Source organism: Myxocyprinus asiaticus, chromosome 21, assembly GCF_019703515.2.
Source record: "Myxocyprinus asiaticus isolate MX2 ecotype Aquarium Trade chromosome 21, UBuf_Myxa_2, whole genome shotgun sequence".
Lineage (NCBI taxonomy): Eukaryota > Metazoa > Chordata > Actinopteri > Cypriniformes > Catostomidae > Myxocyprinus > Myxocyprinus asiaticus.
Window position 1 is genome coordinate 39,133,514 of NC_059364.1, and position 26,213 is coordinate 39,159,726.

The 26,213-nt window shown below is 36.3% G+C and overlaps 1 protein-coding gene across 4 annotated transcripts in view; it reads right to left on the reverse strand.

Annotated features, from left to right (window-relative positions):
• Positions 1–466: 466 nt before the first annotated feature.
• The window catches only part of LOC127412404 (cullin-9-like), a 72,985-nt gene continuing 47,238 nt past the window's right edge, over positions 467–26,213 (reverse strand). For all 4 annotated transcript variants that reach the window (XM_051648726.1, XM_051648727.1, XM_051648724.1 and 1 more), the window contains 18 exons: positions 24,732–24,889; positions 23,801–23,999; positions 21,455–21,626; positions 20,578–20,723; positions 20,339–20,468; positions 18,068–18,270; positions 17,622–17,875; positions 11,588–11,960; positions 11,002–11,142; positions 10,749–10,913; positions 9,482–9,645; positions 9,208–9,301; positions 8,343–8,417; positions 8,109–8,219; positions 7,901–8,018; positions 6,545–6,678; positions 6,314–6,405; positions 467–1,758 (listed from right to left, as the gene is read on the reverse strand). In XM_051648726.1, coding sequence (XP_051504686.1) covers positions 1,539–1,758; positions 6,314–6,405; positions 6,545–6,678; positions 7,901–8,018; positions 8,109–8,219; positions 8,343–8,417; positions 9,208–9,301; positions 9,482–9,645; positions 10,749–10,913; positions 11,002–11,142; positions 11,588–11,960; positions 17,622–17,875; positions 18,068–18,270; positions 20,339–20,468; positions 20,578–20,723; positions 21,455–21,626; positions 23,801–23,999; positions 24,732–24,889 — 2,949 coding nt within the window. In that variant the 3' untranslated portion in view covers positions 467–1,538. The remainder of the gene's footprint in view (positions 1,759–6,313; positions 6,406–6,544; positions 6,679–7,900; positions 8,019–8,108; positions 8,220–8,342; positions 8,418–9,207; positions 9,302–9,481; positions 9,646–10,748; positions 10,914–11,001; positions 11,143–11,587; positions 11,961–17,621; positions 17,876–18,067; positions 18,271–20,338; positions 20,469–20,577; positions 20,724–21,454; positions 21,627–23,800; positions 24,000–24,731; positions 24,890–26,213) is intronic.

A 26,213-nucleotide genomic window follows, 5' to 3' on the forward strand; every position in this document is an offset into this window, starting at 1 on the left:
GTAATAACTGAGTTAAGGGCTGTTCACGCAGGATACGTTCTTGCATTCCGTCTGCGCTATTTAATTGTTGGTCCATGTTCAGCCTTCTGTGGCCGTTTCACCGTTTTTAACAAAGAGCGCATTGTTAAAGGTGCTGATATTTTTAAGGAAATGTATGCAGAAAAATGATGTTCCTACTCCCTGAAAGAGATTACTGAAATAAGTGTCCGGCGATATCTCAGTGGTCTCCGTGACAGCACTAATAATAGTGTAATTGGCCCCATTTATTTCTATTGTAAGTCCCTCACTGTAACCCAGATTTTTTTTTTTTTTCCTGGAAGAAGAGGGATGGGCCTAAATAAATGTTTGTGGTAATCAGTATTATGCCACAAACTCTGTCAATTAAGCTTTACTTTTATTGAAATCGGAATATTCTTTTAAGCTTCTTGTCAAAATGCCCCAAAAAGGAAAGAAAACTCTCCTCTCATTTCGAAGGAAAGCATTTATTTTGTGAGCTGAAGTTGAGCAACTTCATTTTTAAGTTGAACAGAGAAAACTTTTCAGAAGATGAGACAGTATATGAATATATAGGTTCATCTCAATTCAAAATCGGTCTTTGGAAGATATTTTATATCTCCATCTCTATACAAGTGAACATAAACATGTCCAAAAAAGACTTAAAACGTTCTTTTGAGGAAAGAAAAAAAAAAAAAAGATGAACAAAGCGATTAAGGTATGTTTTGCTTAGCAAATAATGTGACAAGCTTTTAAATATTTATTGCCATTACATCTTAATGAGACAGGCTAATGTTCAATTGTTGAGTTTGTAGTTTAATGGTGCCTGACATAACCAGCAGGTCATTGAAGCACCATCCTTGTCATGGACTGCTGTCTGAGAGACTCTTGTCATTTTTCTTGCAGCCCTTAAACACAGATGCTGATGTTTTTCTCTTTTCAAAACCTTTGCAAATATTTCCCATTTCAAATGCTTACGATCATTCAAATGCTGTACCAACATCTCAGAAATGTAGTACATGAATGCATTTAAAGGTATTTAAAATGGAATAAAGGCAAGTACTTTTGCTATTTTAACTAAATAATACACAATGATGATGCCTACTTTTGACCAGATTAAAATAAAAAACTTTTCCTAACATCCCTTCTTTTTCCATTTTCAACCCCGAAAAATATTATTTGTTAACAAAAATATGAACAGTTTCAAAAAAATGTATCACCTCTACTGCAATTATGATCCTTCATTGAACTTAGTAAAGTATCATCAGCCATGAACAAAGTTACAATTTTGTAACAAAGAAACTGCCTGTAGCATAACCCTAAATTAAAATGAAATATTTTTGGTGTAGCAACCAAATTATACTAGGGCTCAAAGTAGAAACTAAATGCGAAGCAAAGACCACGTTAAAAAGAAACATTCTGGATTCCCGTAACAAATGGTGACTTTTACTGCTTTATCATTTTCATATGGGCGTGGTATTTGTAGCATCTACTTCTATACACGTAGACATTCTGTAAGCAACGTTTATCACTCTCATGGTAATTTAGTCGAAAGGGCTGAAGTCCCTTTCTAGGTTTTCAGATTCATCGTCATCAGAAAAGAAGTCATCATCATCTATGTCTTCCTCGTCGTAATCCTCGTGCCATTCTGGAACGTATTCATCGTCATACTCATCATCCTCCTCTGCTTCATCACCAGCATCTTCACCAGCGTAGTTGTTGTTGTCAGAGTCTCCGGACTCTGAGGCCCCATCTGATTTGGGCCTGAAATGAAAAAAGAAACTTCTATTCAGCAATTTGTTTGGGTCATCATTCAAAAAATGTTAATGTTAAAAATAGGGCTGTCAATTGAACATGTTAATTTAGTATGATTATTTATAAAGAAAATAACACAAAGAAAAAAATTACACAATTAATCAGAGAAAACTACGTCAAATCACAGTTATGGAGAGCAAGCAGCACAACCACTGAATGAGTAAGGGAACATTCTCAAAGGGCCCATTCTTGTATCCGTCTGCTTTGACTTAGTTGTTTATCTATGTAAATATGCATTAGATGGGGGATGTCTTTAACAACTACAACGCGTCCAGTTGTTTTATCAAGAATCTTATGCCATGAGCGCCACATTTTTAAACCATGTCAAGTTAAAAGTCTCGAGACACCTGGATTCTATACTATTCCATTTCGCTGTTTTTGAAAGCAAAACCCATCCTGTGTGAACATCCCTTAAGTCTGGCACGGACAGATTGAAAAACTGAATTTGATGGATTGCGGTGGACAGCAGGCCAGTAACAGGCTTATATTCAATGATATGGTAATAATAATAATAATAATAATAATATATATTGAGTATAATATACAGGTGCATCTCAATAAATTAGAATGTCGTGGAAAAGTTCATTTATTTCAGTAATTCAACTCAAATTGTGAAACTCGTGTATTAAATAAATTCAGTGCACACAGACTGAAGTAGTTTAAGTCTTTGGTTCTTTTAATTGTGATGATTTTGGCTCACATTTAACAAAAACCCACCAATTCACTATCTCAACAAATTAGAATATGGTGACATGCCAATCAGCTAATCAACTCAAAACACCTGCAAAGGTTTCCTGAGCCTTCAAAATGGTCTCTCAGTTTGGTTCACTAGGCTACACAATCATGGGGAAGACTGCAGATCTGACAGTTGTCCAGAAGACAATCATTGACACCCTTCACAAGGAGGGTAAGCCACAAACATTCATTGCCAAAGAAGCTGGCTGTTCACAGAGTGCTGTATCCAAGCATGTTAACAGAAAGTTGAGTGGAAGGAAAAAGTGTGGAAGAAAAAGATGCACAACCAACCGAGAGAACCGCAGCCTTATGAGGATTGTCAAGCAAAATCGATTCAATGGGTGAACTTCACAAGGAATGGACTGAGGCTGGGGTCAAGGCATCAACAGCCACCACACACAGACGTGTCAAGGAATTTGGCTACAGTTGTCTTATTCCTCTTGTTAAGCCACTCCTGAACCACAGACAACGTCAGAGGTGTCTTACCTGGGCTAAGGAGAAGAAGAACTGGACTGTTGCCCAGTGTTCCAAAGTCCTCTTTTCAGATGAGAGCAAGTTTTGTATTTCATTTGGAAACCAAGGTCCTAGAGTCTGGAGGAAGGGTGGAGAAGCTCATAGTCCAAGTTGCTTGAAGTCCAGTGTTAAGTTTCCACAGTCTGTGATGATTTGGGGTGCAATGTCATCTGCTGGTGTTGGTCCATTGTGTTTTTTGAAAACCAAAGTCACTGCACCCGTTTACCAAGAAATTTTGGAGCACTTCATGCTTCCTTCTGCTGACCAGCTTTTTAAAGATGCTGATTTCATTTTCCAGCAGGATTTGGCACCTGCCCACACTGCCAAAAGCACCAAAAGTTGGTTAAATGACCATGGTGTTGGTGTGCTTGACTGGCCAGCAAACTCATCAGACCTGAACCCCATAGAGAATCTATGGGGTATTGTCAAGAGGAAAATGAGAAACAAGAGACCAAAAAATGCAGATGAGCTGAAGGCCACTGTCAAAGAAACCTGGGCTTCCATACCACCTCAGCAGTGCCACAAACTGATCACCTCCATGCCACGCCGAATTGAGGCAGTAATTAAAGCAAAAGGAGCCCCTACCAAGTATTGAGTACATATACAGTAAATGAACATACTTTCCAGACGGCCAACAATTCACTAAAAATGTTTTTTTTATTGGTCTTATGATGTATTCTAATTTTTTGAGATAGTGAATTGGTGGGTTTTTGTTAAATGTGAGCCAAAATCATCACAATTAAAAGAACCAAAGACTTAAACTATTTCAGTCTCTGTGCATTGAATTTATTTAATACACGAGTTTCACAATTTGAGTTGAATTACTGAAATAAATGAACTTTTCCACGACATTCTAATTTATTGAGATGCACCTGTATATAGTGAGTATAATAAAACAAATATAATGACTTCTAAAGCCACCTTTTGTCAATTTTTTCATCTGCCTTAACCATCTTTAAATTATTTTCGTCTGGGGGCTTTTCTCAGCAAATATTGGCATATGCAATTAATTAAATAAATAATAATAATAAATTGTAATTAATTCAATTAATGAATAATTTTTAATTGATTGACAGTTAAATATTTTAGTAAAATACAACAGAAAAATACTGCAGTTTATTACTATGTATTGTTATATATGTGAACGTAAATGGAAGTTATTAAATATAATTCTGTGTGTTAATTTAGTGACAAACAGTGTGTAAAACATGCCTTGATTATTTTTAACTTAATTTTTAAAATGTATTTTACTGAAACCATGGATATTTGGTTAAAAAGATCTTTAAAAGTAAATAAATATATAAACCGGAGTTTCTGCTAAGAAATGTTATATTGCATGTTATGCACTGTCCATCACATTACAGCGCAAAATAAATACCGCAATGAGATGACCAGATTTTTTTCAATTTGTCCAGTAAACTTTATAATTCCCGGCCAACGTGTCTGGTGTGATGTGATGGACAATACATAACATGCAATATAATAATGACACAATCAAGTCTAATGAACAATAAACATTTGTTCATTATAGCTGCTTTTCCACAAAAAAAAAAAAAAAAAAAAAACGGCATTCATTAAATTGCCATCTAATTCATAAAAACATTCATAACAAAAGCAGAGGGCAAAGCAAAACACTAAAGGGTTAATCCATCTCAAGTGGTCCAACATAGGTTGCTTGACTATTTAGAATTTTCCTAATAATTTTGTTTTTGAGAGATTACCTCTATGTATTGGTATTGCAAAACAACCGTTTTTATTTTTAATTTACGTGGCTTAACCATCTTTGTGTCATGGCACACGACAAATTTTGGTTATACAGATTTTTAACGAACACTTCAGTATCTCAGCTCAGGATTGTCCTAGCTCCTTGGAACAAAAACTGATCTCTAGAGCACATTACAAGGTATATAAACATTTAGCACATTCTTGTTCCTTAGACTTAAAACTTACATGCTAATATAATGATCAGGATCGCTGAAAGTTCCACTTTTAGGGTCAATTTATAATGGGAATCCTACATTTTCTTTAGGGGGTACCTAGGTAAATATAGTGTGCATGCAGAACATTTCAGGTTTGAGACTTCTTATTTTATTTTTCTTATGTGGGCGAGAAAGTGATTTTTTTTTTTACATTTCCCCTCACTTTCGGGTTGATTACAGGAACCTGAAATTTTCACAGAAATAAGTCCTCTATGGTAGCATTCTGCTGTAAAAATTGAGTTTGAGATTCCACTGGTTACAGAGCTAGAAATGTTCTGCATGCACACTATACTTACCTAGGTACCCCCTAAAAAAATTGAGAACTGAGACTCGAACCCTTCTTATTATAAATTTACCCTAAAAGTGGAACGTTCAGCGATCTTGAACATTTCATTAGGACGTAAGATCTAAGGAACAAGAATGTGAAAAATGTTTATGTACCTTGTAATGTGCTCTAGGATCTAGGACCATCCTGAGCTGAGATTTCTGTAAACATCTGTATAACCAAAATTTGTTGTGTGCCACGACACAAAGCCGTGGTTAAACCAAGTAAAATTAAAATAAAAAACTCGTTTTGCAATACCAATACTAAAAAAACTGGGAAAATTAGAAATAGTCAAGCAACCAACTTTACAATTATTGGACCACTTCAGATGGACTGACCCTAAACTGCAATTTGCCACACATCTTATCATTCACAAAGAAATATTAAAAGAACAAAAATCATTAGGTATGTCATAAAATTTCTCACCTTTGCTAATTTTTCCCACTTAATTTTTTGTCTTTTTTCCTCAGATTTTACATAGCGCAGAAGAGTTTTTCTGCCGATGTAAAATCAAATGTGTACAGCGTTTCTCTACAACTTAAGATGCACATAAGCCTGGTGTCATTCTCTTCCAGAAGACGGCAACTAAAGGCTGTTTTAATGCAGTTCTGAAGTGAGAAGCTTCTCACTGCAGGCATACGAGACGGAAATAACGCTGGCTGCTTTTGTGGATTATGACTTTTGCAAGCTGTCGGAAAAGTTTAAACCTCTGTGGCAGTGAAACGCTGTCATCATTGGGACAGTGTCATACTGTACACTTTTGGCATCAACTAAAGGAGTTTGTCAGACATTGTGACGTTTTTGTCAAAAACCAGTAATTACCGGATAACGGAAACCCTAATTGAGATATCTTTGATGTTTCATATTTTTGGCAATAATACATAATTGCTTTAAATTTCTCTTCAAAAGAATCATCAAGTGTCAGTCTCTCTGTAAATGTGTTATGGCTCACTCTTTGTTGGTGTCCGTGTTGTTAGCCAGATTCGAGGCCTGTGCAGTCTCCTGGTCTGGCCCAGTCTTGGACTGATATCCTACACGGAAGTCCTGCAAATAAAGAAGACAGTCAAATGTGTTGCTTTAAAGCAGGCTTTTAATAAACAAGGCTGTGTTAAGTGTTAAACCCTAAACAAATTGTACTGAAAGAATTTGTGGCCAGGTGAGTGATATGTAAGTGTGAATTTACCTGTGTGGAGTGTTGTAGGATGGCTACAAGACGTTCCTGAATTCGGCGAATGAGCTCCAAACCAGTGTTCAGGTGTTCAGGTTTCAGGAGTCGGACGCAGGATGCCAGATCAGTACACTGCAACAGTGTCTCCTCTGATGATAACCAAAAGATATCATATAAGCAGCTAGTTTTGTTTAAATGCAATGAAATAGAGATGGGTATCAGAAGTAAAAATCAAATTTGTTCTCTACAGAGAAATTGCTTCTAGTACTACTGTATAAACCTTTCCAATGGCTCTAGAAAGACCTACAATGAGCTCCACATATCAAAAGACAACAAAAATCTGTGGATTCAACTACATTTTATTAAACATTGTTTAACTGGAAAATTCCTAGTTGAAAAACTACACTACCCACAATCCTGAAGCAAGATCCGCCAGTCTGAGCAGCTATCTACAGTGGCCAAGGGGTACAAAGCAAATAAAGTCTGAAAACACAACGGGAATAACCCTCAACAACAAAATTAAGTCACAACACATTAAGCCAAATTAAGCCATAATGAAATTATCAGAAAAGATCTTCATTTAGTGTGTTGTAGCTTAATTTAGTCTCAATAGTAGGCCACAACACAACAAAATTAAACCTTTACTTTTCTGATAATTTAATTGTGTTGCTGCTTAATTTTCTTGTGCTAAGGATTCATTTTGTTGTGTTTTCATATTTAATTGGCTTTGCTAATTTAGCTTTTTTGTGCACCCCTGGGCCGCCGTAGCTATCACCATGGAAACGGAAATCACGGCAAAATAGCCAAACATTGCACAATGTAATCGAATCACTCTCAAACAACTTGTATATTTCTATATAATTGAATATTTAGCATTAAACTTAAAAAGTATAAATTACCATTCATTTAAATTAGTTATAATAGTTTTATATTGTACTGTATTAGACTACATCATTCACAATACTTCATGGGATAAGTAGATCAGTCTTGTTAAAGGTTGTAATATTGTGATTTATCTGGAAGCTAGCTGGTTTGATTCAATGCTAAGAACTATTTATTGAATATTTTTTTTAAATGCCTATAGAGAAAATGAAAAAAATGAATAAAAAAAATAAATCAGGCACCAAGGCTCCTGAAAAACTAGGCAGACATTGTTCTATTTTAATGTATTTTAACAACTAACAACAAACCATTTTAACAACTATTTCAAAAGTTATGTCTAAATAACCATCTTTACACAACAACAATACACAGGGGTGCATTTACAAGTATTTTGTAATTTCCTAATACAGGGTAATGCAGGTATCAGCTCATCCAATTGAATACTTTTAAATACTTTTTAATGACCCATGGATACCCTATAATACCAACCGAGTAAGATCTGCAGAGCATTAGTATGAAGGTCCAGAGCTTCAGTCTGCTGCTCCATCACATCCATCTTCTCAGTGTCCTGGTTGTAATAGCTGTATACACACGAGTAAGCCAGCACCTACATGACAAATCAGAAATCTAAGGATAAGGAAAACTAATAGAAATACTGAAAACAATTGACAATTTAAAGCCATTTAGAGGTTCACACCTTCCGAGCTTGGGCAAGAATCTTGCAGGCATCGATGACAAATGTCAAAGACTTCATCTGTAAAGCTTCATTAATAGAAAACACCTTGTTCTCCAGATGGATTGCAAAGTCCTGCATAAAATAATAAGCAGAAATATTTTTACATACAAAAATGGATAACTTAAAAAAAAAAAAAAAAAAAAAACAACAACAAAAACAAGCTAGGAATGAATGGAATGAAAGGCTCCAACAAACCTTGGCCTGGTTATGAAACGTGCATCTCTCATTGTAGTCTTGGAACTTCTTCTCTTGTCTTGCAGCTTTGCTGACCTGTAATTACATATTTAATGTGCTTAACTTTTTGGGGTTGTTGACATATGAAATATTCACAATATATTCACAATAATTTTGCTGCCAATATAAAATTAAGCAACATTGTGAATATTGTAATGATTTCAACGTGCTTTTAATTTGGCCGTTAAGTCTCCTGAAGACGTGTCATTAGATTAGTTTTGCGATCTCTCCTTGTCTCATGACTTTCAAGTATGAGAGCGTTAAGAGAGAGCTGCTTTAATAGTGTCTTTGATTTAAACTTCAGTAGAAAATAAAACAGCATTAGAGTTGATAAGTTCGATTCATTTCCGTGAATCAATTTAAATTCTCAGTTTAAATTAATAATTAATTCAAAACTTAGATTCAACGATTCAAATGCATCATCACACAGAAATGTTCATGATGTCCCTGTGTGGCCTTTTTCCAATATTAAAAAGTTTTAGTAAAATAAGATCAGACATGCCTTGATTATCTTATCTATTTTAACTAGATTTGTACCATTTTAATGAATGCATTTAACATTTTGAATCTCTTTAGAAACACCAGCTATTTAGTTTAAAAAGGATGGTTCCTCTGATTGAAAAGAAACAAAATTCACCATTTCATACCATTTTAGAGCAAATAGATGTATTTAGTAATATCAAATATCTCCTGAAAAATAGGGCTGAGAAATACTGAGATATAATTGTTTTAGTATTGCATCCAGACACAACAATTTTTCAGCAAAACTATTTCACATGTACATCTACATGCAATATACTACAATCCATCTTCTGAAGATACTTACCATGGCTGAGCAGTTGTAGTAATCTTTGTGTGTTGGCTTCCAAGGCTTTAGACATCTCCAACAGAATCCATGGTTACATTTGGCACATGTCATACTACAGGGAGATATGGAGTTTCAGGTATAACTTCAGACTTAAGCTGAAGTGAGATTTTGCATAATTCTTCAGAAAGGAAATTAATGCAACATAAGGACATTAGACATTTTCATCTCTCCTATGGTGGTAGTAATGATACTGATTTGTCCTTTGTTATTGCATTTGTGTGTGTATACTTACTGTAGGCAACCTTCATTTTTCTCGATCTGGGCCTGGCAGCTGGGGCAGCGCTTGGATATAAGTTTGGCCAGATGTTTACTCTGTGCTTCCATACTCATTCCTTCATAATATCCTCCATCATCCATCCACTGAGACATGTGACTGCAGCTAGCTGGGTAGTGCGCCTGACAGGGGAACCGGTGAGATTATAGAGGCATGAGTACAGATTATACTGGATAACTTCACAAAACAAAGTCTTACTGTTAGGCTTATTGCCTAGCAAGGTGAATCTTACGGTAACATGTCCAGGACACCCTAAAACTTAAAAGAAAAAAATATATATTTTGCTTAAAAACAATGAAGCCATTAAGATTTCTGGCATTGTGACATTATTTTTATGACAACTAAGCACTCCCCAAATTCTCTTCAGCACAATGCATCTGGAAGTTTTACTTGTAGTTCCCGTTATTCCCATTATTATCAAAGATTCTAAATAGATTCTCATTACTATAATACAGTTTTTTTTATTCTATAACAGTTAAAATAAATGTAATGCAATGATTTTTTAAAAGTATTTAAATCTGCATAAATTTAAGGTACAACAAATACTACCATGATGTATGAACACTTTACAATAAAAAAAATACATATATCATTGTTGTTGTTTTTTTTCACATAACGGTAATGAATATATTAAAAATGTGCTTCAATTTCTTTAAGCAGAATATAATTTATTTATTTCAATTTGGGTGTAAAATATGACCTGTACATGTGAAATTTGACCTTGACAGTTTTTGTGAGATTCACCCAACAGATCAATAACTCACTATCAATACATTTACATGCACTTTAACAGTTTGATTTCAGTGGGAGTGAAACAATATTTGGTAGCACTTTAATAAGGTCATATTTGTTAACATTCATAAATGCATTCAGTATCATGAACTAATAATGAACAAATGATCTTTTACAGTTTTACTTAATAATGGTTAATGTTTAATTTATTAAAATACAATTGTTCATTGTTAGTTCATAGTGCAGTAACTAATGTTACCCCTACAAATCCTGACATACAGTATAAAATATCACAAATCAATTTTTTTTTTTAATTAGCTGTTTTCTTTTTTCACCTACAGACAAAAAATAATTAAATGAATACAATTTGTATGTTTTTGTATCATACTTGATAGATCAGGCTTTAAATGTCATTATTATCCTTGTAAGCATGTAAACATACTGAATGAGGATGTTTGTTTGCAGTACTAAAGCATTCGAATAGGCATATTACCTCTGGGAAGTTGCAGCTGAAACAGGAAGACCAGCAGCACTTGGAGCAGGTGCCCATGCTGCCAATGTTCTCCTTGCACAGGATCTGGTCACAGCCCTGAGGGTTTGTACACCAGGTCAGGTTGGAGCAGCACTCCACAAAGCCACGCAGAAGGGCACTGTCATACTGCAAGTGAAAATCCATACAAGATCAGGAGACAAAATAATTCCCCAAGTCCCTCAACCCACTGTGTTTGTGTTATAAACACACATACTTTGGCAATAGTGTCCTTATCAGTGAGGATGTTGTGAAAGAACTTGGAGGTTGGCTGAGCCCGACAATCTGTGATGGGACAGTCACAGCTCATCACCAGGTTTTGTTCGATCCGAGCAGTGAGATACTCCTGCCAGCAGGACTGATGGAAAATCATGAAAAACACAACTCTTAAAACACAATTTAACATGAGGTCATATAAATGTGCACATCAAATCATGCTCTAAAACTAAGACTTCAGGCCATGGAACAATATATGCGAGCTAAACCGACTTATGTCTGTTGTTCTTAAAGGGATAGCTCACCCAAAAATGGAAAGCCCTCATCTTGTTCCAAACATATAGTTTTAAAACTTGACAGCCCCAGCCCCTTGCCCAGGACATCAGGGGGAGTAAATAATGACAAAATTTAAATTTTTGGGTGAACGATTCCTTTAACGGTTGTACTTTTAAAAGACCCCATGAAATAAAAAGTGGCTTTACCATGGCCGGGTTTAAGTGGGGCTGGGGTGATGGCGAAACAAGCAAGGCGAAACGTGTAAATATATTAAACTCTGGACTCAGAGAAGGCTTTAGTGCTGCACTCACCCTGCAGCAGTAATGCATGCAGCAGAGCATGGGAGGCGGGTCACTCTCTTTGGACTGGGAAAGGCACACAGGACATTGGGTCACAGGGCCAGGGGCTGGCTGGGGGTTGCGGATCTTAAGGCCAGCAGCCAGCACCAGGGAGTCTGGGTCATCAGTGTATCGCTGGATCAAAATGTCCACGTTCCATTTGCAGTGTATTAGCAGGTGCTCAGCCCGGTCCAAATCTAGGCTCAGGGTTCCTGCCACCTGCTGTACTGTGCGCTGCATCAGTTGCTTGACCTCCTCTTGAGTCATTGTGCGACCCATGGAGAACAGAACAGTCTCCAGCACGCCATCCTCCGTATGCTGCGGGAGAACTATAAGGCCTCCCAGGCTGCAGGAGGAGATATATACACAAAGTCATTATGTGACTGCGGCTTCTAAAAGGGCTGACATGGGCATTTTAAAGGGATAGTTTACCCAAAAATGAAAATTTGGTCATCACTTACCTCATGTTGTTCTAAACCTGTATGATTTTCTTTCTTTTTTGAAACACAAAAGGAGATTTTAGGCAAAATGATAACCTCAGTCACCATTCACTTTCATTATTTTGAAAAAAAGAAAAGAAAAAGTAGATGCAATTATGCCTTTAAGCTATGTTTCTGTTCCATGGAAGAAAGCAAGTCATACAGGTTTGGAACAACATGACGGTGAGTAAATGAGGACAGAATTTTCATTTTTGGGTAAATTCTCTCTTTAAATCAGACTTTCACAGTTTTTGCCCCATCAGCAGGCCTAGACGGAATCTGCAGTGATTTCACATTTTCTGCGTTGAATCTGCGGAATGGATTTAAACATGGTCAAATGTGTTAAACAGAGCTAAGATCACTACATTCTCATTGGTAGCTGAAAGCACAAGCTACATTTGCTGAAAGCATAACTACAGTTTTATTAAAAAATATTAATAAATATATTTTTTATAATTTTATTTTAAAATTTATGATAAATACACTGGCAGCCAAAAGTTTGGAATAATGTACAGATTTTGCTGTTTCAGAAGGAAATTGGTACTTTTGACCATCACTATTTGAAAAAAGTAACTTTTGATCAAATCTAGGCAGGTCCCATTTCCAGCAGCCGTCACTCCAACACCTTATCCTTGAGTAATCATGCTAAATACCTAATTTGGTACTAGAAAATCACTTGCCATTATATCAAACACAGCTGAAAGCTATTTGGTTCATTAAATGAAGCTTAACATTGTCTTTGTGTTTGTTTTTGAGTTGCTACAGTATGCAATAGGCTGGCATGTCTTAAGGTCAATATTAGGTCACAAATGGCAAAAAAGAAACAGCTTTCTCTAGAAACTTGTCAGTCAATCATTGTTTTGAGGAATGAAGTCTATACAATGCTTGAAATTGCCAAAAAATTGAAGATTTCATACAAAGGTGTACACTACAGTCTTCAAAGACAAAGAACAACTGGCTCTAACAAGGACAGAAAGAGATGTGGAAGGCCAGATGTACAACTAAACAAGAGGATAAGTACATCAGGGTCTCTAGTTTGAGAAATAGACACCTCACATGTCCTCAGCTGACAGCTTCATTGAATTCTACCCGCTCAACACCAGTTTCATGTACAACAGTAAAGAGAAGACTCAGCGGTACAGGCCTTATGGGAAGAATTGCAAAGAAAAAGCCACTTTTGGAACAGAAAAACAAAAGGAAAAGGTTAGAGTGGGCAAAGAAATACAGACATTGGACAACAGATAACTGGAAAAGAGTGTTATGGATCTTAACCCCATTGAGTTTTGTGGGATCAGTTAGACTGTAAGGTGTGTGAGAAGTGCCCGACAAGACAGTCACATCTATGGCAAGTGCTACAGGAAGTGTGGGGTGAAATGTCAACTGAGTATCTGGACAAACTGACAGCTAGAATGCCAAGGATCTGCAAAGCTGTCATTGCTGCACGTGGAGGATTTTTTGATGAAAACTCTTTGAAGTAGTTTAAGACATTCTTAAATTTTTTTTCAAATTGTAATAGTAATTTTTCACATTATTAATGTCCTGACTATACATTGTGATCAGCTGAATGCCACTTTGGTTAATAAAAGTACCAATTTCTTTCCATAAGAGAAAAATTTGTACATTATTCCAATCGTTTGGCTGCCAGTATATATTTATTATAAACAAAATATTTATTAAAAACTCAAGAGGCAGAGGATATGTAAAAATTTTGAGGATACCATTCCAACTGTGTGGAAATCTGCAGAGTTCTGTGGGCACGCATTCCATATGAGCCTGATCATCAAAAATTTTCCTATAAAACCGGAAACATTTTATGATTTGATGCTGGTCTAAGAAAACGTTTAACTTACTCATATGAACCTGTTTTTAATAAGGTCTAATATGAAAATTATTCTTAAATTATTAATGTTAATTTTTAAACATTTATCACCTATAATTTATTAAAATAAAATCTGGCATATTCTGAAGAAACTGGGGTTGAAAGCCTCTTTTAATTTATTTAGACTTAAAATAATTGAATTAAATTAAATGTTATATATATATATATATATAAAATAAATGAGCAACAAATATGATTCAAAATTTAAAATGTCTTTATTTATTTTTTTAAACGTGTTAAAACATAAATAGCTTAAAGTTGCCTTTTCAATATATTTAACATATTTATGCCAGAATTCTGTTCTGTATAAACAGTGTTTCCCCTAGGAGCTTTTTCTGCAGTGGTGCTGTTGTGCATCCTACAACGCCGGACCCATATTTATGCGCATCGGTGGAGGAATAGTTTTAAAACATCCTTAGAATGTTTATAGATGCGTTATTCATGTTCACCATGTCGTGTGTTTTTATATACTGGGAGCTTTTGACACTTGAAGGGCTCTGGAAGCCTAGGTAGCTGTAGAAATAACTGTCAAATAATGAAATGTCTCATCACAGAAAATGACATCCACAATTTTTATTAAACATAAATAAAAATGTATAATATAAACTCAGCTCCCAATGACACTGTTAGATTTGTACATTTAATGCATTTCACTCAAATCTGTGTTTTTACATTATTTAAGGTAGCCAGCTAATATTATTTCAGAATATTGTTATTTTCTATAATAAACATTTATATAGTTATCAAAAATATCTTAAATTGCTTGAAGAAAACAGACAAACCATATATTACTGTAACGGTCTATTTATTAGCAGTACATTTCATCTGTCCTAATCTTTCCTTTTTGTTTTCCATTTATTAACAAAAAATATAAAACACAAATTAATTATATATTTCTATAGTTTATAGTTATATCAAAAACCACAAAAACCTATTACTACAATAAATGTCAAATTGAATTAGTGGATGGCAACAAATGAATGTCTTTTATGTCTTGAGTAACCACTGAACCACTAAGTCGCTCACAACCGAAAGTCTAATTATACTTACCTACAAATCTACTATGATAATTCAGAAGAGTGTTTAAGCATCATAAGCGTTTTCCCCACAAATGCAACAAAGCATATCTAACTGCTGTGCATGACTATACAAAAAGGCAACAATATTAGCCTAAAAATAATTTTAAGTTATTCAGTTACGTCCTGAATTCATTGTAATCAGTCACTTTTACTCATAATTCATCCAGCCACTTTCTCGTCTTGTAGAACAAGATTACCGAAGTAAACAAACGACATACCTGCTCCTCTTGTTCAGTTGGTCAACAGATCCTGATCCTCACTCGTTCAGTGAAGGCGTGTATTCGTTCAATGGGTCAAACCAATGATATGCTCCCTCACAGCCCGCACTCGAATGCTATTGGCTAGCGCTATAGTCAGTCTTTACAGGCATGAAAAGCCAACAAAGCAGTCTCGTGCTTAAAATTAGAGCTCACTGATTTAAAATGGGAGAGACTTCAGTGAACGAGAAATACAATTTGATTCTTTGACGAACGAAACATCACTATTTCGCGCAATGTAGAAAGGGCTGGCAAGTGTTACGTTGCATCAAGAATATTAATGAGCCATGTGAAATTTCAGCAGCATCACTGCTGAATACATATGGGGAAACACCAAAACATACTGTATATTCAAGTATAGATTTTTTTTTTTTTTTTAAGTCTTCTTTAAAAGAAACTGCCAATAAAGTGATTCTTAAAATTTGAAGTATGTTATTTCTGCTCCATTAGCGGCACCAAGTAGAACTGCAATCTATTTACTTGAGCAGACACAGCAACACTGCCTCAAACAATAGTGGGATTTGGGGCAGGACGGGGGAGTGTTTGAAACTTGTTAGCAAACGGCCATTATTTTTGCATAATTTGGTTTGGTGTCGAAAGTGGCACAGAAATTACATGCTTCATCTTTAAGTGAAAACAAGAACAGAGCAACCTTTAATTTATAACAGAAAACTTTAGTGCTAGTCTCCATTTAAGAATTGCAGAATTAAAAAATAGCATCTCCTAAGGCGTTCCATAACTTTGGTAGCTCTCAGACCAGAACAGATAACATAAAAAAATAAATAAAACAAGCAGCAAAAGACCTCCTGTGCAAATGTGAAGCTCCTGCCTCACACACAGGCTCTGTTCCAAAACCTAGTGAGCTACCTTCCTGTCTACTGCCTACATAAGCAGCTGCCTTCTAAGGCGGCAAACTAACCAAGATGGAACCTTATAACTAGAGATGGGTAAAAATATTGTTTTTCCAGTTAACTGCAATCTTCATTTGAACAATCTCGATATCGATTCTTAAATCCCAAGATCAATCTTTCACTAAATACGCAACCCTCCACTACAATGAGAGGAAATCACTCGCATTTGCAATCAAATTTCACACTATGTGACTAAAGTGAATATATTTGGCAACTGGCTGGTAAATGTTTACATTTCACAGTGTGTTGAGTATAAAAGTTGTTCCGTGTAATGAGTGTTCAAGACAAGATCCACGCAACCCATTTTACATTGAATACTGTCTCTTAATACCCTTTCTGTTCTTTACAGTCAGTTGCTGATCAAAAGCAAGTACATTTTTATTTTTTTATTCTAATCATGCATCACACAGATGAGGTAAAGCCATTCGAGTCCTCTTTAGTTAACATGCGCTCATTTAAAGGCATTTACAGAAATGCTGTTTTTTGTTAAAGAGACAGTACCGGTTTTAGCACGTGTTCAACAAATCAATGAAAATACTTGCAAATATACAAATTATGCAATTTAACAATAAATATGTAACAAAAGAATATATTAAATATAATATCTTATTTATTGATTGAATATATTTGTTCATTTTTAAAAAGCCAAAATGTGACCAAAACGAAGAAAAGGTAATAAAATATAATTAGTAAAATGTATATTTTCCTAATATACCTAGTTAAAAGGATTTTATCATTTAGAATTTTTTTTATATGTAAGCAAAAGGGACATTATAACTGAAATAAACCCATATGAATCGATATTGAATCGAATCGAGAGCTTGTGAATCAGAATCGAACTGAATCGGGATATCTGTATCAATACCCAGCTCTGCTCACAACAATGGCAGCAACTTTGCAAGCCACAAAAATAGTGCTCCTCATGAGAAACTCGACTTACAATTGGTTCCAATACAATCAACTACACCATCTGGTTCCAAAAAGTATGATTCTCTATTCCTTTTCAAATCCTTTCAAATTAGCTGAATTCAAATTGTGTTCTTTCAGAGGGTTTATGCTCCAGCTGAGCAACTGCCCTTAAAATTAATGGGAACGCTAACGGATCGCTCTCTCCATGTATTAAAGACCTCCTTGATCTAGATAGGGAGCTCACTAGGTTTAGGAACAGGGCAACACACACAGAAAATTTGAAAAGAGCTTACAACAAGAAAAAACCAGGACAGACAATGTGCTTGCCCTGCAAAGAGAGCCTGTTTGGCATAATCTAGTTTCAGAAAAACAAAAAACAAAAATCAGCCCTGAGAGGGGAGGAAAAACTTAAATCAAAGCCACATCTCCTGTTCTCTGCCTCCTGTCCTGCACGGGGGGTCTAGAGGTCAAGGTTTAAGGGTCATCAGCACACCTGGTGTTGGACTCGCTGTTGCCTGCAGTGCTCTTCGTCACGTCCATCTTGAAGGAGAACTGCGCCTGGCCCTTGCGGGGCGTCGTGGGATCCTCCATCAAGAACTCCACGATGTGTGGGCTCTCTTCGTTACGCCGCAGGTAGCCTCTGTTGATGACATGCATGATGCAGGAGAGGACATCAGTCGTACTGCAGCTGAAGCGGACCGAGCCTTGAGGTCGAGTCGCCTCCTGATTCTGACACCTGTCCAACACCTGTGACATCACAACAAACAAGCACACAAAAAAAAAAAAAAAAAAAAAAAAAAAAAGTAAAAAAAAAACACAAAAACTCATTTAGAAAAAAATACAGTACATGCAGATATATCATAACTTATATGATATATAAAAAATAATTTGATAGGCCTCATTCTCTTAAGCTTCCTGCTTTGTGAATCTATACTTTACCTTGAACACCAAATTGTCAATATGCATCTCCTTCTCATCCTTCATGATCTGCACAATGAGACAGTACATGTAGTTCCTCTTCTTCTCCAGTGTGAGTGCAGCATCTTCATCCACATTCAGGTAGGTCTGCTTGGGAAGCAGGAAATGGTAACCGTGTCTGTCTGAGCTCTGAGAGAGGGACCTCTTGTTCAATCTCAGGACCCCTGAAAAGATGATCACAGTTTGTACAGTTTTAACCGAAGAGCTTCTGGATTTATGAACAGCTGGACCGATCGGAGCTCGTTTGAAAGACGTGGTCAGACACGATGCGATACCATCCTATTCATTAACCGATCAAACCACTTATACTTGTTACTCAACGTTGCATATTTTAACACTCTCAAAAGTAATTAAAGATGCAAAAGCACATTATATATTCTTTAAATAGCTCTGACGGCTCATTTATATGTGCATTAAATCACCTGTATATATTTGTGGATAATACAACGGTGTATAATATATTTGTACATGTTGTTGTGTGTAGTTGTGAATTACAGTGTGCATTCGTGAGAAACTTTCATATTAACGCAGTTAAAGTGAAATGGACGAGAAATGACTGTTGATGTTATTCTACAAAATAAACTCCAGCCGCTAGGCGGAACCAGCACAAAAAGAGCACGCAGATTCTTCAGACAGTCAAACGAATGTTCAGTGAGCCGGTCCATTCCGCTGCAACCTGAGTACCACAAAGTGACATACTCCACTGACTTTATGAAGGACATCGCTTGCTGTGGGCATGTGAATGTTTTACAGCCATCCTTAGCATCTATTTTCAATTTGGCCAGGAATATCAGTGTAAAAGCGATCTTCCGTTGATGTAAAAGTTTCTTGCATTCCTTGAATAGATCACATTTCTCTCGTCGAGTTCGCAAAGTCTGGAAACAAGAAAATGCTGTGGTTCTTCTAAGAAATCTTTATCGGATGATCTCAGAAATTTGGCCTGTCTCCCTCAGCGGACTGCCGAGCCGGAACCCTGTGAGCTCGCTCAATTTCCATCTTATGGCCTGCTATGTCGAGCAGACATGGAAAGAGCCCATCCAGGAATTCCACCATATCCCGTCCCTCCACCTCCTCCGGGGCCCCATGATACGGATGTTATTCCGCCAGCTATGGTTTTCCATGTCCTCCAACTTCTCCCAGACACGCTCCAAATCCACCTTGGTCGCTAGTAGATTAGCAGATAATTCCCTCTCCAATGACTCCAGATAATCGTTTAACGATCCATTAAATGTCTCCAGATAATGTCGAGAAATGATCCGTTTCTGGACATCCCCCACTCTTGTGACCACATCAGTAAATTTTGCCTCCATGGCAGTGATCGATCGACGTACCACAACAAGATCCTCCAAGTCAGCAACGGCCTTCCTCAGCATTGCTGACATGTTCAACATCTCTCACCGCATTTCCACGACCAAATCGACTCCCTGGCTTGGGGCCTGCTCGGGAGCGTCAGCTTGAGCACATAAGTGTCTTTTAATGTCTCCAGAGCCCGAGTATTATGAATTCTTTGATATACGTCCTCCTAGAACAGTTATGGAACCAAGTGTATCGAATCTCACCGGTTTATGTCATAAAAGGTATTACAACTAGCAAAGTGCGCAGAGCTCGCCATTCAAACATCCGATCCATGCATGGCGTCACGTGACCTCGATGACTGTTGATGTTGATGTGTCATCCCCTCTTCCCCTCATTTAACTGCTGACCTTACTCCCTTACTGCCCTTACTCTGGCATTTTTTGGAACTGTGGTGAGAACTGAACTGTGCTGAAACGGGGTTCATGACCCTTTAAAACCTTAAAGAAAATCATGTAAATGTTAAAAATGAATAAATTACTTCTTAAGGTGTATTAAGCACACATACACCAAGTTGAATGACAATAATCATCATTATCGTGAAAACCCTAAAACAGACAATAGTCATAATTGTGACAGCCCAATTTTCCAGGTTTAAATTAGATTTCACCTAAATTTTGGACCCCACTGTGCATATTTTTTAATATTGTAATAATCTACTTTAGCAAAGTAACTCAAACTTTAGCATTTTAAATGACTATTTCCTAACACATTATTTAAAAGTATATTATTTAAAAGTCATATTTTAAGATGCAGTGATGATGCAGCTGCATTAGCAGGATCATAGAGAACACTAATGAATTGTTACACCACTTTTCACAGTCTGTTTTCTTATTTTGAGAAGGAATAAGAGGAGAGATGGGGGGAGGGGATGCTCACCCTTCATGGGGTCCTGGTTAGAGCCTATGTGAGTGAGAACGCCCTTCTCTGCAGTGAGTGGTTTGATTGCATGAGTCAGCATCGCTGGAGAGAGACCCGTGGACTGCTGCAGAGCCTCCACACTAACATCCTGGAGAAAAAAAAAAAACAGAGGCAAGTCAACAATTCTAAAGACAGTTAATATACATCTGCAATCTTATGTCCAGGTTGATCTTTTTTTGTGTGTTTTCATGGAGTACCTCTAGTTGGTTGAACTGTAGCAGGATGTACATCTGCAGTGTGGAGACATAGAGAGTGCATGAGCCGTATTGAAGCTCTGCATGGCCAAGCCATGTCCACTGCAGCCGCCGCGGCTTACTATGGGTCAAGCTATACATGCGCTGACCTTTAGAGCAGATACATATAAACACATTTACTATCAAAACAGAACAGAACCACCAATCAAACTAGACAAATATCTTTAATGGTGAACATGATTTTATCAAGTAGGATCAACAACCTTCACGGATGGTCCAGGACCAACATTTCTATCAACCAATAAGATTTTAGGGATAGGTTCAAAGGCTTCAACATCATTCTTAAAAAACCTATTATAACAGGGTTTTCAGTCATTTGTGCTTTCTGAAGACCAATTTTTCGCATTACAGATATTAAACATTGCGCACATAAAGAGCAATTTCTAACCAATTAAATATTTAACTCCTTTTTCACTAATCCTGTCATCTGCAGTCTCCTTGGCGATCATCATTTGAAGCTCGATTACACTTTGTCGCATCTGACGCATGCGTAGAGCACAGTACACTAATCGAGCTTCAAATCATGATGGATTAAACTACTTGAGTTTTACAGACTACCTTTATGCTACCGTTGTGTCTTTTTTGCAGCTTGAAAGTGTTGGACCCCATTGACAAAACACAACATATATCTCAATCATAAAATCTTTGTGTTCTGGAGAAGAAAGTCAGAGTTTGAGAGGGCATAAAGGTGAGTAAATGTTGAGAAATTATGATTTTTGGGTGAACTATTCCTAGACGAACCTAGAAAACACATCCAGTTTGTCTAAAACGTTGAGCATGGCAAGAGATTGCATGTCAGTAAAGTGGAACTTGAACTAACTGTTGGTGTAGAACTCAGTGAATGCAGCCAGGTAATTGCAGAGTTGTGAAGGGAAGTGTTTGCTGGGGTCCTCAAGGTAGCAAGGAGCCGACACAACCCAGCAACGAGGGGACAACACCAACACTTTCACATCGCCCTCTTCCTCAGGCTCAGTCACATCTTCATCCATCATCTGAAACCATCCACAAAACAATGTTAAAAACATGATGAAAAATAATAAGCACTATTATTTCCAAGGGACTAACTTTACTCAATAAAGAGAAGTTTATATATATATACACACACAGTATATATATAAAAAAATTACAGTGGGTTCCAACAATGTCAGAGAGATGAAAAGTGTTACGCTTTGTTCAGAGAGGCAGCAAACATCTGTTTTTGTGGAATATCTGACTTAAATATGTTCAGTTGTTTTAGTCTGAAGAGCAAAATAATGCATGAAATCAGATTTTTACTAACACCACCGCAACCATATATGTATGTGGTTTAAATTTAGTAGTGGTCGACCGATATGGGTTTTTTAATGGCCGAAGCCGATATCCAGAGATAGGCCGATAGGCCGATACAATGCCGATATATCACACAATGTAATATAGTAAATAACAAACATAAAATTGCTAAAACAAATAATATTAACTCTTATTTAGCACTATATTTACTCAATTTCACACAAAACAAAAAATATTATTCTATTTAAAATGGTAGCAGTTTCTTCTGATTTTTATTTTGTCATCAAATTTAGTAATTTATTTGCACATGAAGAAACTGTTAATATATTAGGAAGAAGGAAATAACAGTACACACAGTAATCTAGTAACCATGGATGTCATATCCACGTTAGTAATCGCATTAACTAAAAAAATATCTAATCAAACCAATTGCACATACAGTGCATAGTGAATATTTACTTACAGCACACGTGACGCGCTTTTACTTTGGGATGCATCCAAAAAACGTAGGCAGCTGACTTGCCCCTTGATGCCTAATCAGTTAATGGCTTAACTGACATCCGTTTTGAATGAACAGAACTCTTTAGGAAACTGGTCTCCGAACAGTTTGAAAAGCACCTTATTTTCATCCTACCTCCATATACAGCCTCCGGAGGCAGCATTTTCCTGGTTTCGGATGCAGCCTTGGAGTTGTACTAGCGCTCGTGCGGAACTATTTCCTGACAGTTTAAACGGCCTGGATCGCCTGCTTGGAATGTCACAGACTAACCATCATGAGTTGTGTATGAGAGGAACTTTTGATCCTGAAGTTTTGATTCTGGCTGATAGAATACGCGCTTCAGAGGAAGATATTAGATGAGTGCTCAACGGGAAGAAAACGCTGAATTTTTATGAGGATCGTGAATTACATCTGTTTAACCGAGATATCTGCATATTTACAAATGGTATATAATACAAGTTTTATTGATATTTGCCTTTTATCATAAGAAAGGAACATTAAAAGTTACAGGGAACTGTTGAGGAGAGAGAGGGAGAATGAAACAGGCGAGCACTTTAACATTATGAGCTCAAACGCGTCTGCCGTGGCTCTGATATGCAGAATGTTTAAATGACACTGTGTTGCACACGGGCCAAACGGTAAAATTTATTGGCAATGCCAATAATTATAATTTATTGGCGATGCCAATTTATCAGCCTCGGTGATATATCGGTCAACCACTAAAATTTAGATTTTAGAAAGTGTGTTTCAATCTGAATGGACATGTCCGTTTTTTTTCATCATTCATAACACAGTGTATGTATTGTCATACACTGTCATTTTCCCTAATTTCTTTCCTATGTAGTAAACTATGCAACAATTTCTATGAAGTGAATACAGAATTTTTGTAGAAGAAAGCCAAACAGATAGGATTTTATTCCTTTAAGTGTGAGCAAAGCCCTCGAGTTCTGCATGATGATGCAAACAGCTGATTTTCTAAGGATGACACTGTGACCTCTATTCATAAAACATTTGTCAATGTGAAACCTTGTTTGCAACCCATTTTACTTCTAAAATGGGATGTTTTTTTTATCAAATGAGGTGCATTTCAAAAACTAAAACTGAAATTGATTGGATCACGAAAAGTGGCCATTCCATACCAGAATGGAGCCAGACCTTAATGTAAGTTCACTAAAACAGTACCTAAATAGCTATTTGACTGTTGGTTAACATTAACTTTTTTTTAACCATAATTGCATTTTGATTAAAGATTACAAATGCATTTCTTTAAATTGAAATAACATGCACTAATGAATAGCAAACAAAAAGACCAGGTACATGCATGAAGAATGTAAATGAGGTCAATTTTGCTTTCATTTTGAGTTTAAGCAGCTCTTGCTTTCTATTTGTCTCTCTCACCTCCTTGAAGTCCTCCAGATTTTTGTCCAGCTGTTGTAGACGGTACAGATGAAACTCCTGCTGAAGCTCTTCAGATTCACTGAGGTTGGTCAACATCTGCTGGGGAAAACGGTTTGGGAAGCAGGTACCAATGTGCTCGATTACGGCACTCTCTAACCACAGCTTGCCCAGACCCAGCAGTCGATCACCCAGGTAATACCTGAACACAAAGGGAGTCATGTACAACATGAGAAACATGATGAACAGAAAAGATTTCTGTTGCAAAGCTGTTTTAAGCTTGCACTTTTGTACGTCAACACAACCTGTTTTCACTGATTATTCGGGATAATAATTGCGAATATCCCGATGATATCGATGCACTTTTATATGGGCATTTAGTTTCCCAAAGACCATGTCAGACAGAGATGTTTTAATAGTGTCTCCAATTTAAACTTTAAACTCTGATTCAGCAATTCGTTTGCATCATCACTCAGAAACGTTTAAAAAAGTCTCCGCCTGGCAACTGCATATAGTTTTAAAATATATGTACATAAACATTACTTTCATAACTATGTGTTGTTATTTTGGAGCACATAAATAAAAATGATTAAATGATTATTCTTCCTTGTGTCTGCCAAGTGAAAAACAGTGTGGGGAAAAAAAAGAGCATTGATAATTTGTAAAAAAAATAAAATAAAAAATAAAAAATGTACTTGCAGTTTTAGTTCTTGCATTAAACAATTTGAATCTAGTCGTCAACAACGGCTGTTTGGTCAAAATAATTGTTTGTCTGACAATTATGGAAAATACATCTTTTTTGGCCATTTCAGAGCAAATACATTAACATCGAGGTAGATATCAATACAATCTCATCAAAAGGCTGAAATATAATCAAGATATAACTTTTTTAGCAATATCACTCAGTCGTAGTTATCAGCAGCTGTTATAATACCTGTAAAAGTGCTCAAAGGTGTTGGCCAGCTCCAAACCCGACAAGAAAAGCATGGGCTCCAGGAACTGCTGCAGCTGATTCAAAGTGTCCACGTTCCCAGAGTCCACTCCACTCTCCTGGATCATCTTGTCAATGTACTGTGCAAACCGTTCACTCACCTTCAAGAAAAATTTAAATCTGTGTCTCAAACAATCATTACTCATGAAATCACTGTCTGAGATCTGACATTTAAATGGATTATATGTTTAAAAGGAATTCATTTTTGTGGTCTTCGGGAAAAAAATAAAATTACTTAGTGCACTATTAATAATTTATATATAAAATTTAGGAAAGCAAGAGTGTAACAAATCATTCCGACATCAAGGGTTTTCCATCAATATAATCCAGGATTTTTTTTCTAGAGTGTGTCTGGTATGAAGTAACCTCAAGACATGTCCATGTCACATATGAAAACAATTATTTGTATTTTAAGTTATTTGAAGTAAATGAAGGCTATTTTAAGACTATTAAGATGTTTTGCATTGTGACATTATTATCCTGACAATTAAGCACATTTTACCTGAAACTTAACCATATTCTTCACTGACATTTTGATGCTTTGAGTTTTCTTGTAATTACCATTATTATAAGTTGATTCTAATTACTGTAATACAGTAAAAAAACAGTAATATGAGTTTTTAATTTAAATAGCATAACTGAAAAGGCAGTAAAATAAATAATACAATGATGTATAAATTCCTGACAATTTAAATAGTGTATTATTGTTTTTTTAAGATGAGAATTTGAATGTAATAGTAATGTGATTATTGAATTACAAAAATGAAAATTAAGAAATAACTGCTTAATTGACATGAAAATAATGTTACAGTGCCAATAATCTAAACCAGGGGTCTTCAACATTTTTCGGACCAAGGACCCCTTGGTGGGTAGAGAAACAGAGCCGGGACCCGTTTCATATTGATGTTTATATTGCAGAGCCATTGAAATAATCATTAAATAATGTACAGCAGGGGTCTGCAAAATTTTATGACATGAAGTGACATTTTCCTTAAAAGACAGGTAATCACTGTTCGAAACCCCCTCCTTAATAAAAAGACAGATAGATAGACAGACACCCAGACAGACAGACAGACACAGACAGCCAGAAAGAAAGATAGACAGACAGATAGACCCTGTCCAAGCAGAATTAAACAACTTTATAAGGATACTAATATGGAGTCTTCATTTCATGTGAGTGATACTTTTAATACATATATTTTACAAATAATTTCATTAGGTAAATCTTTGCAATGAGGAAAACAATGACTGAGTGCACCTTTAATTGCTGATTTGAGAGTCACCATCGTGTATGTGGAACGCTAAGGACTGTGTATGCCAGCTTGATAATCTCAGCGGTAACTATTTATTTACACCAGGCAAGTAGTCTATTGTTCTGAAAGCAAAAAGCAACTAATAATAAAAGAAACTGTAGGCTGGCATATG